Source organism: Bos indicus, chromosome 2, assembly GCF_029378745.1.
Source record: "Bos indicus isolate NIAB-ARS_2022 breed Sahiwal x Tharparkar chromosome 2, NIAB-ARS_B.indTharparkar_mat_pri_1.0, whole genome shotgun sequence".
Classification (NCBI taxonomy): Eukaryota; Metazoa; Chordata; class Mammalia; order Artiodactyla; family Bovidae; genus Bos; species Bos indicus.
In genome coordinates, this window is record NC_091761.1 from 5,671,635 (window position 1) to 5,686,819 (window position 15,185).

At 41.7% G+C, this 15,185-nt stretch overlaps 1 protein-coding gene across 5 annotated transcripts in view; it reads left to right on the plus strand.

The window, feature by feature from the left end:
* Positions 1-11,555: 11,555 nt before the first annotated feature.
* The window catches only part of NEMP2 (nuclear envelope integral membrane protein 2), a 37,997-nt gene continuing 34,367 nt past the window's right edge, over positions 11,556-15,185 (plus strand). For all 5 annotated transcript variants that reach the window (XM_070802154.1, XM_070802153.1, XM_019969397.2 and 2 more), the window contains exon 1: positions 11,556-11,805. In XM_070802154.1, coding sequence (XP_070658255.1) covers positions 11,700-11,805 — 106 coding nt within the window. In that variant the 5' untranslated portion in view covers positions 11,556-11,699. The remainder of the gene's footprint in view (positions 11,806-15,185) is intronic.

Sequence of the window (15,185 nt, forward strand, 5' to 3'; positions counted from 1 at the left end):
CTTTCTTGAAATGCTTTATTGGACCCTCAGTGTCTACAGAACAAAGTCCAGAGATTCAGCAAAACCTTCAAACTCCCAAGATGGAGCCCCAGTCTACATGTCTGTATTTCTTCTTATGCTTTCAAACTGAGGAGCACTTTAGGAGTATGTAATGTGCCAGGAGATACTAAGAGCCATCCGAGAACAGTCTGTGCCTCCTTATAACAAAAATTTTACTTGCTGATGTGTATGGAAAATATGCTTTTTGTATTCAATAGCACACATATATTGTGAAGTAGAATTTAAAAGTTGCACGAGGGGCTTCCCTAGTGGTCCAGTGGTTAAGAATCTGCCTTCCAGGCAATGAGGCAATGAGGTTCCCAGGACCCATTACCACTGTTTTCCTGGGAGCTTGCACGCCCTTTCCCTGGGGCCAGATTTTCTCTGCTCCCCTCAGGACCATTCACTCTCTTGCAGCCTGCCCCCTTCTCTCCTAGGGTAATTTATTAAAAGGGGACACAGGTTTGATCCCTGGTCAGAGAGCTAAGATCCCACATGCCCCGAGGCAACTAAACCCAAGCACGCTGCAACTCCTGAGCCCACAGACTCTAGATCCTGTACTGGGCAACAAGAGAAGACCAAGGGCCACAACTAGAGAAGCCTGTGTGCTGCAGTGAAGACCCAGCACAAACAAAATTTTTAAAATAATAATAAAAAGTGCATGGATTTTAAGGTAAGAGATTAGCATGCGATAAGAGGCTGCCTGGAGGTTGGGACAGGATTCTCTTCTCTGCTGTTCAGAGTATGCCAAGTAAACCCCGGAAGAGCTGTGCTGCAAGCTCCAGAAGTGCTGACCCTGTCCTTTCACATCTGCCACGAAGTGAAGCAACTCATGTCCAGCAACATGCAGGTGTTGCGATGCCACGTGGAGCCCTCTAAGCACTGCAGGTCACACAAAGCGCCTTCTGGCACTGACCTTAGCTAGCAGGCAAAAGCAAACCACAGGCGCTGGAGTTTAGAAACTCAGGTTCAAATGCCGCTCTGTCTCCTACGGCTCTAAGGGGCTAGACAAGGCTCTTGGCCAGCCTGTGAGGGAGATCTGCCTGCAGCACCTGTCACCCTGTGGGTCCTCAAGAAGTATTTGACCATAGAGCTTGCCAAGCAGTTTCCACTTCCTCCCGTGTGGCTGCACAGGGATCTCTCCCAAACTGAGCCCTCAGAGGACAAGTAAACACGTAGACGGGTTAAGAGTCCCAAAGCCAGTGTCTTGAAACAAGTCTTTTAAGTCCTCTAAGCTGAACTGCTTCTTCTGAAAGATGGGACTCATAACAGTACCTCTCTAAGAGAGTTATTTTGAGGATGAAATAAGATAACATACATGAAAACACTGTGCAAACACACCTCCTTTTTTACTACAATGAAAATTATCATTTCTTTGATCATCAGCTTATACTTGCCTTATACCAAAGGTTTATATAAGGTTGGTTTCCATTAATACATGTAGCACCGGTTCAGAAACAAAGAAATGTTCTCTCTTTAATTGCACCAGAAGTAAAACAAAAATTACATTGCTCCAAAGTGCTTAGGATTTTATAACATGGAGAATACATTTTCTAAACCCTGCTGAAGTTATAATAAAATTATCAAAGCTTAGGAAGTTATTAATAATTTTTGTTCCTAATTCTTGTGAAAATCTGGGCTTTACTTAAAGAGAGTAGTTTATGTGGTGGGCTCTAGGGAGATGACTGCAGCAGCAGTGTAATTTTTAATCTAAATCTTAACATAAAATCATAGAGAACAACAACTTAGCAAAACTTAAAATCCCATGGACAACATTTATACTGATGCTTGGCTACAAGGCATCTATACAAACTTCAAAATACATGTGAGTGAGGGCAGACAGACCACCAACAGCTGCAAAACCTGAATCCTTTCAACACGTGGGCAGGAAAAGCCGAAAGAAGCAGTGAAGTTTGACGGACTTTAGTGGACTTGAGCAGAGAATCCCTAGATAGCAAGGGCTGTTTATTGGAAAGCAAGTGGGCACGTTTTGTCCAATCCAGTAGGTGGTGAGTGCAAGGGGTCTGCTAAAAGACTGAAGGCGCTTAAGCTGCCCTAGAGACTGACCTGCCTTCCAGGACGGAGGGTCACGCTGAAGGGAAATGCTGAAAGTGGAGTCAGAACTGAGCTGGGCAGAGAACAACAGAGAGGAGGTCAGATAAAAGTGGTGGAAGGGAACAGAATCTGGAAACCTCATAAAGCAAGGTGACTCTTCGTAACACTTCTTGAAAACCACAGAAGAGTTTGTGCAGTTAGAAAAGTCACTCAAAGCCATGTATCCTGCTAAAAGTTCTGGAAAGCCATTTTTACATAAAAATGAGGAACAGATAAGTATTGAGGCCAAATGTCTTGCAAAGTTATGTCTAAGAGAAACAATGAACAGGATAATATCTCTAATTTTTGAAGAAGAAATGCAAAATAAGGGGACAAAACAAATACTAAAAATTATAATTAAAGAGAAATTTTCTTTAATAAAAAACTATATGAAGTCATATATTTAAAAAAAAAACATACTGTGTAGCTGAGAACGTTGACCCAGAATTATCAACACCAAGACATATTTCTAGCAAAATGAATGAACTTTAAAGAAAAAAACTTTCATTGAGTATCCAATCAAAACCAAAAGTGACTTAAAAGGTGAAAAAATGTAGATTATCATCAGGTTTTTTTGACAGCTATACTTTATGCCAGGAAAAAATGGAATAACGTATTTAAGAGACACAAGGAATAAAATGTAAAGCAAGGATTTTATATACTGCAAAACCGACTTTCAACTATAAAAGGCACAGAACAACAGTTATCATTATGCAAGGATTCAGAGAGTATTGTTCACATTAGCCCTTCCTGAAGAATCTAGAGGAGGATGAGTTTTAAACAATCAAAATGATTAGATAGACATTAGTAGAAGAATTGGTGGTGGACATAAAAACAGTTATCTGAAGAACTAATGCTAAATGAGAATTAAAAGAGTATAATATGTAAAAGCTATATTTGCACATAATGTAGATATAGTATAACTATAAAAATAGGATGAGGGTGAGGAGAGCATATGAAAAAAAATTTAAGCCATTGTTTTAAAAGATTTTTTTAATTTATTTTTTATTTTTTTTAAGTTTTTTTTTTTATTCAATTTTAATTAAAAAAAAATTATACATGTGTTCCCCATCCTGAACCCTCCTCCCTCCTCCCTCCCCATACCATCCCTCTGGGTCGTCCCAGTGCACCAGCCCCAAGCATCCAGCATCGTGCATTGAACCTGGACTGGCATCTCGTTTCATACATGACATGTCACAAGCCAGAAGGACAAACACCAATACAGTATACTAACGCATATATATGGAATTTAGAAAGATGGTAACGATAACCCTGTATACGAGACAGCAGAAGAGACACTGATGTATAGAACAGGCTTATGGACTCTGTGGGAGAGGGAGAGGGTGGGAAGATTTGGGAGAATGGCATTGAAACATGTAAAAGATTTTTTTTAATGCGGACCATTTTTAAAAGTCTTTATTGAACTTGTTACAATATTGCTTCTATTTTATGTTTTGTTTTTTTGGCTGCAAGGCATGTCAGATTTTAACTCCCCAGCCAGGGACCAAACCAGTGTCTCCCACATTGGAAGGTAAAGTTCCTAACCACTGGACCACCAGCGAAGTCCTGAGCTGTCCTTTGTAATTATACTGGTGGTGGTGATATGTGTGTAGTTATTCTAAGCCTGTTCTGTATGCAGTGTGGGATACTGTAAATGAGTGTTATGGGATATTACAATTCCACCATCTACCCTACCCTTGGAAACTAGAAATCTTGTGACGGAGGAAGAGAGAGACAGATGAAGTAAAAGTATGAAATTGACTAGGTTAAAATCTCACAGTACTGACTTTTGGCTTCCCAGGTGGCGCTAGTGGTAAAGAACCCGCCTGCCAATGCAGGAGATGCAAGAGATGTAGGTTCGATACCTGGGTCACGAAGATCCCCTGGAGTAGGAAAAGGCAACTCGCTCCAGTACTCTTGCCTGGAAATTTCCATGGACAGAGGAGCCTGGCGGGCTACAATCCATGGGGCTGCAAAGAGTCAGACACGACTGAGCAACTAAAAACAGCACTGACTTTTAATTGGAAATATCAGTATTTTATTTGTAAAATTGTACCTATATGTATACTAATCAATAGATAGATTCCCTAACTCTGCCACTGAAAAGGCCAAATAGCAATAAGTAGCCAACTCAGGAGCAATAAGCATTACCACCCAGATTGTGGTCTAGAAATCATAGAAGAAATCAAGACTTATGGAAACAGGACTGAGTTCTTGTCTGGCGCAGGATGCATATAAGATGAACATAGACATCTGTTATTAAAAATCAAGGAAGTTATCAAATCAAGTCATATGGAAAGGACTCAGAAGCCAACCTGAAGAGAATCCTGCTGGCCAAAGATAGGACAATACGAGCAAAAACATAATAATAAGTAATAATTGCTATTGATTGAAATTTTATCAAATATGTTGAAATCATGAGTTCATGACAATATTTTTAAAAACAAAAGAATTGGTGACCTTTAGAGGAGGACAATAAACGGGTGGAGAAAAAAACCTGAGCACCTATCCTACATTTTCCATGTGAAATGTATCACTGGGTAACCAAATAGTAGATGAGAGATAATGTCTCCTTATCTATATCAGCTAATAGTGAAAAAGAAATGATGGAATTTGAATGTCACCATTCTGTAACCCCCAATGGATCTAGATACCAATAGTTAGAAGTATCACAAAATAAGAATAAACCAGACATTGTATGATTCCTCAGGAAAGAACACAACACACCTCTAGTCTTACCCAAAGGAATAAAAGCAAGTCCAGGGAAGTCTCTGAACCCAGGTGCCAGTTTGAAGGAAATACCAAGGATAGAAGAGTGAAGCAGTACAAGAGAGACTTAAAAGGCATATCCAAAACAACTTTTTAATGGGTAAAAATGTCTATGGATGTGCATTTGGGTGCCATAAACTGTAAGGAAACAAAGGAAATGATCACTGTGAACATCAGGATGGTGAATGCTTTGAGGGGCAGGAGGTGACTTGAATTTGGAATGAGGCACATGGGGGACTTCTGAAATACTCTTGGCTACAGGCGTACTGGCCTTATAACAACTCATTGGGCTATCCATTTATTTTGCAGTGCTTTCTAAATCTTTTGTTTTACAGTGGATATTTAAGTATTACAAGTAAAAAAAAAAACCTGTTTAACATAAAGGATACCTATTACACAAAAAGGAGAATTTCAGTAAGAATCTGTTTTAGGATTAAGAGGTTACTGTCTCTGCCTTTCATTTCACTATCTCTCCTGGTTCTTAATTGACTTTTCCTTGTTTGTCCCTCTATCTACTCATTACTAGATATAATAATCACTGGAAATATTATAGATTCTTTTTGATACTTTATCAATGTGAATAATATATGTGAGAGGATCTTGTTGAAATTCTCCTTTTTGTGTAATAGGTATCCTTTATGTTAAACAGGTTTTTTTTTTTTTTTTTTTTTACGGAGAAGGCAATGGTAACCCACTCCAGTACTCTTGCCTGGCAAATCCCATGGGCGGAGGAGCTTGGTAGGCTGCGGTCCATGGGGTCGCAAGGAGTCGGACACGACTCAGCGACTTCACTTGCACGCATTGGAGAAGGAAATGGCAACCCACTCCAATGTTCTTGCCTGGAGAATCCCAAGGGTGGGGGAGCCTGGTGGGCTGCCATCTATGGGGTCGCACAGAGTTGGACATGACTGAAGCGACTTAGCAGCAGCAGCAGCAGAAGTATATTGGTTGAATTATTTATACTCTCCACAAACTATTGAAATGTGACCAATTTAGAAATTATGGTTTTGTTATAGAAACTACTCAGAACAGATAGACTTTCTTGTGTCAATTTTCTTCAAAAAATAAAGTATTATTTTATTATAAATTAAACATAAATTTCTTCCTAGCAGTGGTTTACACTGTCTTTCCACGCCCATGGTCACTATAACATCCTGGGAAAATAAAGAAGTCAAAAATCTGTATAACAATTCCATAATACACTTGGGTCCAGCCAGATACAGAATACGAACAGACAGTAATATTGGAAATGGAGGCTCTTAAGGTCTGATTTGGAGAGGGGAGAGAAACAGCAGAAGAACAAAATCTGAGACTATTTATCTCCATGTCCCAGCTCCACATACTCTTTTTACAAAAGATTTAAGTTCTTTCCAAAAACACATGAAAGAATATTGATTGAAGGATTTTTCTGAGTAGCCTTTGACCACGGGGGAAGTTCTGACGTACCTAGTGGGAAACTGAACACAAGAGGAAAAATCTCTGTTTGAGTTGAAGTGAAGTCGCTCAGTCGTGTCCAACTCTTTGAGACCCCATGGACTGTAGCCTGTCAGGCTCCTCTGTCCAGGCAAGATTACTGGAGTGGATTGCCATTTCCTTCTCCAGGGGATCTTCCCAACCCAGGGATTGAACCTGGGTCTCCTGCACTGCAGGCAGACTCCTTACTGGCTGAGCCACGAGAGAAGTCATAAAGGTCAGCCCGCTGCGTTGGCTGGGAATCGAACCCAGGTCAACTGTTTGGAAGGCGGCTATGCTCACTACTATACCACCAATGCTCCTTAAATTACACACAGATCTTCTACATTGTCAATAAATGACTAATAAAGGCAGTTAAAGAACTTAACTGAAAGGATGGGTGCATGTGGGCTAAGTCACTTCAGTCATGTCCGACTCTTTTCAACCTTATGGACTGTAGCCTGCCAGGCTCCTCTGTCCATGGGGATTCTCCAGGCAGGAATACTGGAGTGGGTTGCTATGCCATCCCCCTTCCAGGAATGCGACCAGAGAGCGAACCTGGGTCTCTCATGTCTCCTGCACGGACAGGTGGGTTCTTTACCACTAGTGCCACCCAAGGAAGCCCATCTGAAAGGATATCTGCAGTTTAAAGCTTTCCTTGAAAGAAGAAAAGCCTTTCACATTTAATTATCTCACTCTAAATTGTTCTCATAGTGACTACTCCAGAGGGGTGGAGGGGGGCGGGTCACCTAGATTGTAGAGAATAGCTGATTAAGAAAAAAAGTTTCCTAAGGGTGAGTTGGCAGAAAAGAAAGCTTTGGCAGAGATTCTTTAGGAACAAGTCAACTGGAGTGTGGGATTGGATGGTATCCATGTAAGAGATAAACTAGGATCCCAGTGCTGGGAAAATCTATCTATTAACACATGCAATCTTAAGCTTACTCACTGCAATTTAAACCTATTTCTTTTTTGCTCATTTCTTTGAAAACATAACATAACTGGTGACTATTTTTCTATATCCTAGTTCCTTCAGTTAACTCTTAGAAAACTGCAACTCTTCTATGTTCTTTTTCTCAGATTAACCAAGAACATCGTTTCCTATAGATAACTATTTTCCAGTCATCATCAACTAATCATCAAACACTTGAATATTTTTTCCCCACGACTTGTACAGTATGGTCCGAAGACTATTTGCCTCAGAATTGTAAACGTGGATTCCTACGTCATTGCACGGACCTAATAAATAAAGATCTTTGGAGATGCGACTCAGCCATACCAAAATCTGAGAACCACTACTTTAAAGAATACCACAGCTCTCAATTTGAACAGAAAGATTGAATTTGACCAATTATGTTTTATCAAGGTCTTTAGCAATTTAGAGAACATATGATGTATTTCTTAATAAATTATAGTTATTCTAATCCTTCCCAACATCATTTATTCATACTGAAAAGCTACCTGATGTGAATTATTAAAGTTACTGAGCTAGGATATGGCAAGTCAATTTCAAAGTATTTTCTAGATGAAATATGCTACAAAAAACATGATCCAACAAGTCAATGTCTCTTTCTATTCTTTTATGAGAAAATCCTGAACAACCTGTTTTTTTTCTCCTGATGTATAAAATTCTAAAAATGGGAATTGTTAAATAAATGATGACATACAGCTTCTGTAATCTTTGTGGCATTGCTGGGTATCATTACAGTCTTTCTAAATCTTCCTTTATGGAAGAATCCAAAGTAACAGAACTTTGCCTGTTTTCTTCTAATTCATTTAATTAAACCTTCTACCAACCTAGAAACCAAGTGAAAGTTCCTAAATAATTTCTGACATGAACTAAATTTTACTTCTGATTCATAATGACTGATTATAACCCTGTGACAGTTACAGAAAATTAATTACAAAGAGCAAGAACTCCAGAAATAAAAACGCAGAGGCTGAAATTTGAATTGCAGTCTTTATCACATTATGTGAAAATAGTCAAATGGAATTAAAGAACTTGGGTCACTTATTATGTATTGGTTTTTGAAAAAAATAAGTAGATGTCATATTCTAGCAATATGAATTACATAAAATGCACACACGGTATTTTAGTTGTGATTACAAACTTGCCCCAAATTCTACTTCCAGTCAAGCATGAAACTTATAAAACTCATAGTCCTAATATTTTTTAATTACTTGGGGTAAATATTAAGAAGAGACATTTGGGTCTCTATGCCAAATGGACTGACTCAGTCTCAGGAGGGTATGTCCTGGGAATCTGCCTTTACAGCGTTAAATATTTAAATATTACCCACACCACTAGCATTCTGCCGAGAGTTCTAACGTCTTCCTCATCTATGAGTTCCAGACAGGCAGTGCTTTGTTTGTCTTAGAGTTTGCCACAGAGTGTTTACTGGAAATCCATAGCTGAAATCTGTAGGCAATACAATTGGGCAACTTCTTCAAATAGACAATGAGTTTTGTCCTTTTTCAAGCATCTCTTTTGGGGTAGAAATGTATTGGCTGGTGTTAAAATCTAGGTACAATTAATTGTCTTATATCACCTGGGCAAGTATAATGGCAACCCCCAATTACAACTTTCTTACCTCACTGATCCACTAATAGGCCAACATATTCTGTTTTCTAACAGAAAGATAGAAAGCAAACCTGTATAATATCCCAGAAAGCTTTGAACAGAAGATTCTGCAGGAGTCTTGTTTATATGGATTTGGTATTGGTTTGGTTTGTTTAATCAGTATCATTGTCTTCTAGAAAGGCACCACAAATGCTGATGTAATTTAAGCACAATAGACTGCACTAATCACAGATTGTTAATCCCATCTGCTTCTCATGAAAAGGAAGCAGTATTCCATAATGATGTGAAAGAACCCGTGAGTTTTCCTAAATCTGACCATTTTCCTTACTCTTAATCTTACTCTCCTTCCTCTGTCTTCTTGTATTTCTCTCTCCACAGTTCTTTAGTATCTTTTTCCCCCCTTCATTGCCACTGTCACCACAAAGCTTATCTATTTTCATATGAGCGGTTTTCATAAGAGAGAAAGTTTTGGGGAGGTTTAGTTTAATTTCATCATAGTCCCCCAGTGATAAAATGGTCACCTTCTAAGATTCTGTTATCTCTAGGAAAATATTTATTGCTATCCTTTAAAGCGGAATGTGGTGTTTTGATTTAGCTTCCTTAATAAGCTAAAGATATTTATTAAGAATATTCTACATGAATAGCACTTAAAATATTAATTTAATACACACTTGTTTCCTTTTATTCCTCTACTTGATACAGATGTAGGAAAACATTTCTGTCATTTGAGAATATACCTGTTTCTTTTAGCCACATTTCATAATGCCATTCAAAATTAGACTAAATCAAAATAAATATGGTTAGAAAAAAGTGTTGTGCAAGGGGCAAGTGGGGTTAGGGTCTCTGCTATTTCTCTGGAGGTAGTCTTCAGGGTCAGACAAGATAGGAGTTCAATAATAACAGTTTGTTTGTAAAAATCATCCTCCCCAAGAGCCCCTTACAAGGAGATTTCTGAACTCTACGAGTTCTTTATAAGATTTCTGAATTTGCAGAAAGCAATAATTGGGTGTACACATGGCACCAGGGGTTTGAAGGCAGTTGGTTTAACTTTACTTTGAAGCCAGGGAAAGTCTAGTGGGTTTTACTCAGACCTTTGGGGGAAATGAGGCTAAACTATTTTTAGAGGATCATTTCTGTCACAATTGGGTTCTCTGGAGTATCTTCGCAGAAGCCCAAAATTAGAAAAGAGGAAATGAGCTCTTGTTCTACTGAATGTTTAGTGTGAAATACTGAATCACATTAATGGGTTTCCAAGGCCTGAAGAGGATCTGTGCCTTTAAAAAAAAAAGTACAGTTTAACGGTGTTTCAGACTAGGAGTTCTCTACTCATTATTGCTATTAAAACCACTCAAGATATTTTTCCAGTTTTATTGAGATACTGACATATAACATTGTGCTTGTTTTAGGGGTACAACATAGGGATTTGATATATGTATATACTGTAAATATAATCAATTTATTTAACATCCACTTCCTCACAGTTGCACGCTTTTGTTTAAATGATGAGAACTTCTAAGATCTGCTGCCAGCAGTTTTCAAATATAGGTTACAGTATTGTTAACTTAAGTCACCATTACATCCTTAGAACTTATAAATGGAAATTTCCACCTTTTGACCACCTTCACCCAGTTCCCTCGTCTCCCCACCCCTTCTCCGGCAACCACCAATCTGTTCTCTGTATCTTTTTACACACACACACACACACACACACAAGCTAGTTTCAAGGGGTATGTTATATTGGTGAGAGAATGTTTTCAGTTCAGTTCAGTCGCTCAGTCGTGTCCGACTCTTTGCGACCCCATGGACTGCAGCATGCCAAGCCTCCATGTCCATCACCAACTCCCGGAGTTTACCCAAACTCATGTCCATTGAGTCGGCGATGCCATCCAGCCATCTCATCCTCTGTGGTCCCCTTCTCCTCCTGCCTTCAATCTTTCCTAGCATCTGGGTCTTTTCAAATAAGTCAGTTCTTCGCATCAAATGGCCAAAGTATTGGAGTTCCAGCTTCCACATCAGTCCTTCCAATGAACACCCAGGACTGCTCTCCTTTAGAATGGACTGGTTGGGTCTCTTTGGAGTCCAAGGGACTCTCAAGAGTCTTCTCCGAGAGACTGTTTTACATGCTCTTTGTACTGAAATGTGAGAAGTCAGTCTATTTAAGCAACCAAATTGCAAATTTGTTGTTATAAACAAAAAGGAAAATGAAAGATGAATTGATTTTTATTTTTTTATAAGTAAAGGGGGTTGCTGAAGATTGACGGCAGACGGGGACGGCAGAGGATGAGATGGTTGGATAGTATCACCAACTGGATGGACAGGCGTTTGAGCAAGCTCCAAGAGTTGGTGATGGACAGGGAAGCCTGGCGCGCTGCAGTCCATGGGGTCTCGGACACGACGGAGCGACTGAACTGAACTGAAGGGCCCTAGCCTTACTGGGATGTCACGCAAGGGAACTCTGGAAACTGAGCCCTAAAACCCGGCAGTCGGGGGTCAGGGCAGGTTTCTGCACAGACGGTCCTTTCGGGCCCGCACCCTCCGCGGTTAGAGCGGGCCCAAGAGCCTCCAGGGGGAGACGGGGCGGAGCCCGGCGGGGCGGGGGCTGGACAGCGGCCGCACCCTTCCTCCGCCGGGGGAGGCGGGACGTCCGCCCTTCCCGCGTGCAGGCCGCGCCGCCCCCCGCTCTCCTCCTGCGCACCGCGCCATTACCGCTACTCTCGCCCGAGGAACCCCTCCGCCCAAGGCCGAGCGCGGCTGGCCCTCGAGCGGCATGAGGCTGACCCCCGAGACGTGCTGGCTGCTGCTCTGGCTGCCGCCTCTGGCCGCGCAGCCCGCGGGCGGCGAGCGCGGGGAGGAGGAGGCGGCAGCCGTCTCAGGTAACCGCGGGCACGGGCTGCGGGCGCGGGCGCCCCCTCCCTCTCCGGCCTCCTGTCGCCCTTCCCCCCTCTTCGTCCCCGCCCACGCCGACACCCCGGCCCGGCGGTGACCCAGGCTCTCCCCGCCCCCGCGGCGCGGAGCCGGGCGCGGGCGGCGTCTCCCTGCCAGATTTAAGGTTTCCTCCGCGAGCGTGGCCCTTACCGCCTGCTTCGGCTTCCCTGGACTCTGCCGGGGACTGGATTTTAGGATTAGAAGCAGCTGCAAAGTTCATTCTGGCCCAGTTCCCACGTTTTACAGAAGCAACCAAAGTCCAGAGAAGTTTTGATTTGTCCAAGGACATGAGGACAAGTCATTGTTACAGATGATCCTTGTCTCCAGACTTTCAACACAGGACATTTGTATTTATCAGTTTAGGTCGAAAAATATTCTTTCCCTATCTAGCCGCAACTTTGGACTCAAGATTCGGGATGGTAAAAGCTTAGCTTTAGAATTACACTGAAATTCTGCTACCCTGACTAGTTCTGTGACCTTGAGTCAGTCAAGCCACTACCGGTCGCGTGTAAAACACGGATAATAATATTTCACAGGATTGTCGTGATGTGTAACGTGTGTGCAGTCCCTGGTCCACAGGAAACAGGAAATGGTAGCTGCTTCTGGTGGTATGGCTATCTGTGGCGTGCTCTCAAGATCCTGACTCCGGGCAGGCCAAGAGTTCTAACTTCAGTTCTGCTATGAGCTTAACATTTCTATTTCATTTTCCCCATTAAATCCTTTAAAAGATTTCCTGGACTCACTGTCCACTAACTTCCCTTCATCTTTTTGCCCACCTTCGGTTGCAAGGGAGGCAACCAGCTGTGGGCTTATAGGTGGGGAAAGCTGCCTCCTCCTGTTAAAATCCGGATTGTCTATGAATGAAGGCAGTTACCAGATTTTCAGCTGGAGCTGCCAACTCCTGGTAATCTCACAGTGAGGTACTTGGGGCTATTCTAGATCAGTTTTCATTGAATAGAAGTTTGTCAAGTGTTTACTTTCTACTGGGCAGTGTTAAAAGTGCTTTGATTGCATTATCTTATTTAATACCCATAGTAGCCCTATAGGGTAGGAACCATTTATATACGTATTTTACAGAAGAGGGCTTGGTAGTAAAAGAGGTAACCAGTATATACTGATAAAAAAATAAAGCACAGATCTGTCTAAGAGTTTCGGAGCATGGCAGCAGCCAGAACATTGTAAGTAGCCTGGACCAGCATCCAGAACTTGGATTTCTTCTTCGGTCATTACATTCAGCCACTCACTTGTAGAATTATCTTGGTCCAGGCAGATAATCTTTAAGGGCCATAGTTTTCCCATCCGTAAAACAAAAATCTTCTGTTGCTGAATGTTCTCCAGTATTTTCCTTACCTTTTTCTCTTTTTAAGGGAATCTTTTTTTTTTTTGGCTTTGGTGGATCTTTGTTACTGCTCAGGCTTTTCTCTAGTTGTGATGAGTGGATGCTACTCTTCGTTGAGGTGTGCAGATTTCTCATTGTGAAGGCTTTTCTTGTGGCGCGCGGACTCCAGGATGCGTAGGCTTCTGTAGTTGTGGCTCGTGGGCTCCATCCAGCGCGCAGGCCCAGCGGCTGTGGCTCGTGGGCTCCAGCGCGCAGGCCCAGCGGCTGTGGCTCCTGGGCTCCAGCGCGCAGGCCCAGCGGCTGTGGCTCCTGGGCTCCAGCGCGCAGGCTCAGCGGCTGTGGCGCACAGGCTTAGTTACTCCGAGGCATGTGGAACCTTCCTGCACCAGGGGTTGAACCCACATCTCCTCATTGACAGGCAGACTCTCATACACTGTGTGCGCTACCTTTTCTTTACTTTTATTTGCCTCAATGAGCCCGTTGTTTTTCAGGTTTCAGCTGGTACTTCGTTTTCAAAATAGGGCCCAGCTATAATGTGAGATGCTTGGATTAGATGATACTTCCTGTTCTAGAAATCTGTCTTCCAATAACACACACACTTAGACACACACATACCCTTACACACCCTTCCATGGAATGGAGAACATCCAGACTGAGGCCAGAACAGCTTTCTGGCTCCCCATTTGGAGGAAAGTCAGAGGCAGTTGATACAGGAGGAGCAGATGGTTGTCTGGCTAAGAGGAAGAGAACCTTCAAACCAAAGTAACCAGGAGTTTGGAACCAGCGGGCAAGGTCCTTAGATGAAATTCAGGCCACTGCGATGAATTCCCAGGATTGAACCATAGTGATAGGCCATTTGAAACCACAGCTTTCAAATTCATCCATGGGGAAGAAAATCAATACTTGAAGTTAGAATCAGACCAGAATGTGCATTTGCATATGATAGTTTCAGTTTCATTCTCTATGTACCTTCTTGCATAGAGAATGCAATGAAGAGAAATGAAGATCAAGATTCATATTCAAGCCAGGTTAGAAAAACAACAAGTACGGTTAACAGAGAAGTTCTTTTGTAACTTTGATACTACCTGCTAATTAGTTTGAATTTGAACTTACAAAATAATACCCAAAAAAATCCTTCCGCCCTGCGAACTCTCAGGAGTTCAAGTTTATTGCTTTTTAACTCTTCTCCCTGCCTTACCTTATCCCTAAAGAAAAGCAGTCATATAGGCCAGATGGGGAAAGTGGGAGCCTGATTTAATAAGTGATTTTATTATTCTATTATAATTTCATCTGGAGATATTTTTTCCCATAAGGGCATGTAAGGTTAAATTTTCAGAAGGAACATTGCTGAAATATTTTTACGTTGGAGATTGTTTAAAATCTGCAAACACCTGAAGAGTGTTTGTGCTCTTTATTTTTAGCATATTCTATAAGTAGGTTTAAGTACTACCTGCCCTTTTTTGAAGTTTTGACTGAATATTTTTACCTTAAAAAGTAAGTTTAGTTTATGACTAAACTCTTTAATTATATCCTTATACCTGTAGGAAAACTAATAAATGACAAAAGTAGTACAGAAGAGTAATTTTAGATTTATTGGTTGAAGCAAGTGATGTGAAGCGGTCTCTTTTATATATGATATGTAGTCCTAACATTAGATTGAATGTTTTCAAGTCGAGTGGTGTTTTAAATGAACTAAGGGATCGCAGTGGTAAAGGGAACCCTGACTCAAATCCTTTGAAAGAACTGAGCTTCGTCATAGCAGTTTGGGCACAGCTGGCCAGAAACCCACTGTTCTCTAGAAGTCGGGGTTATTGACAGGTTCAGGAGAGCCTGCCGAGGACTGCAGGTGGTTAAGGAGGGCTGTGCTCGGTGGTGGCCTTGCTGGGTCGTCATAGTAAGGATGGCACTTGGGGTCGGTCCTGCAGATGCTCCGAGGTGCTTGGGAACTGAGGCAGAGCTGGGCCGGCCCACACTTGCAGACCATTCTCC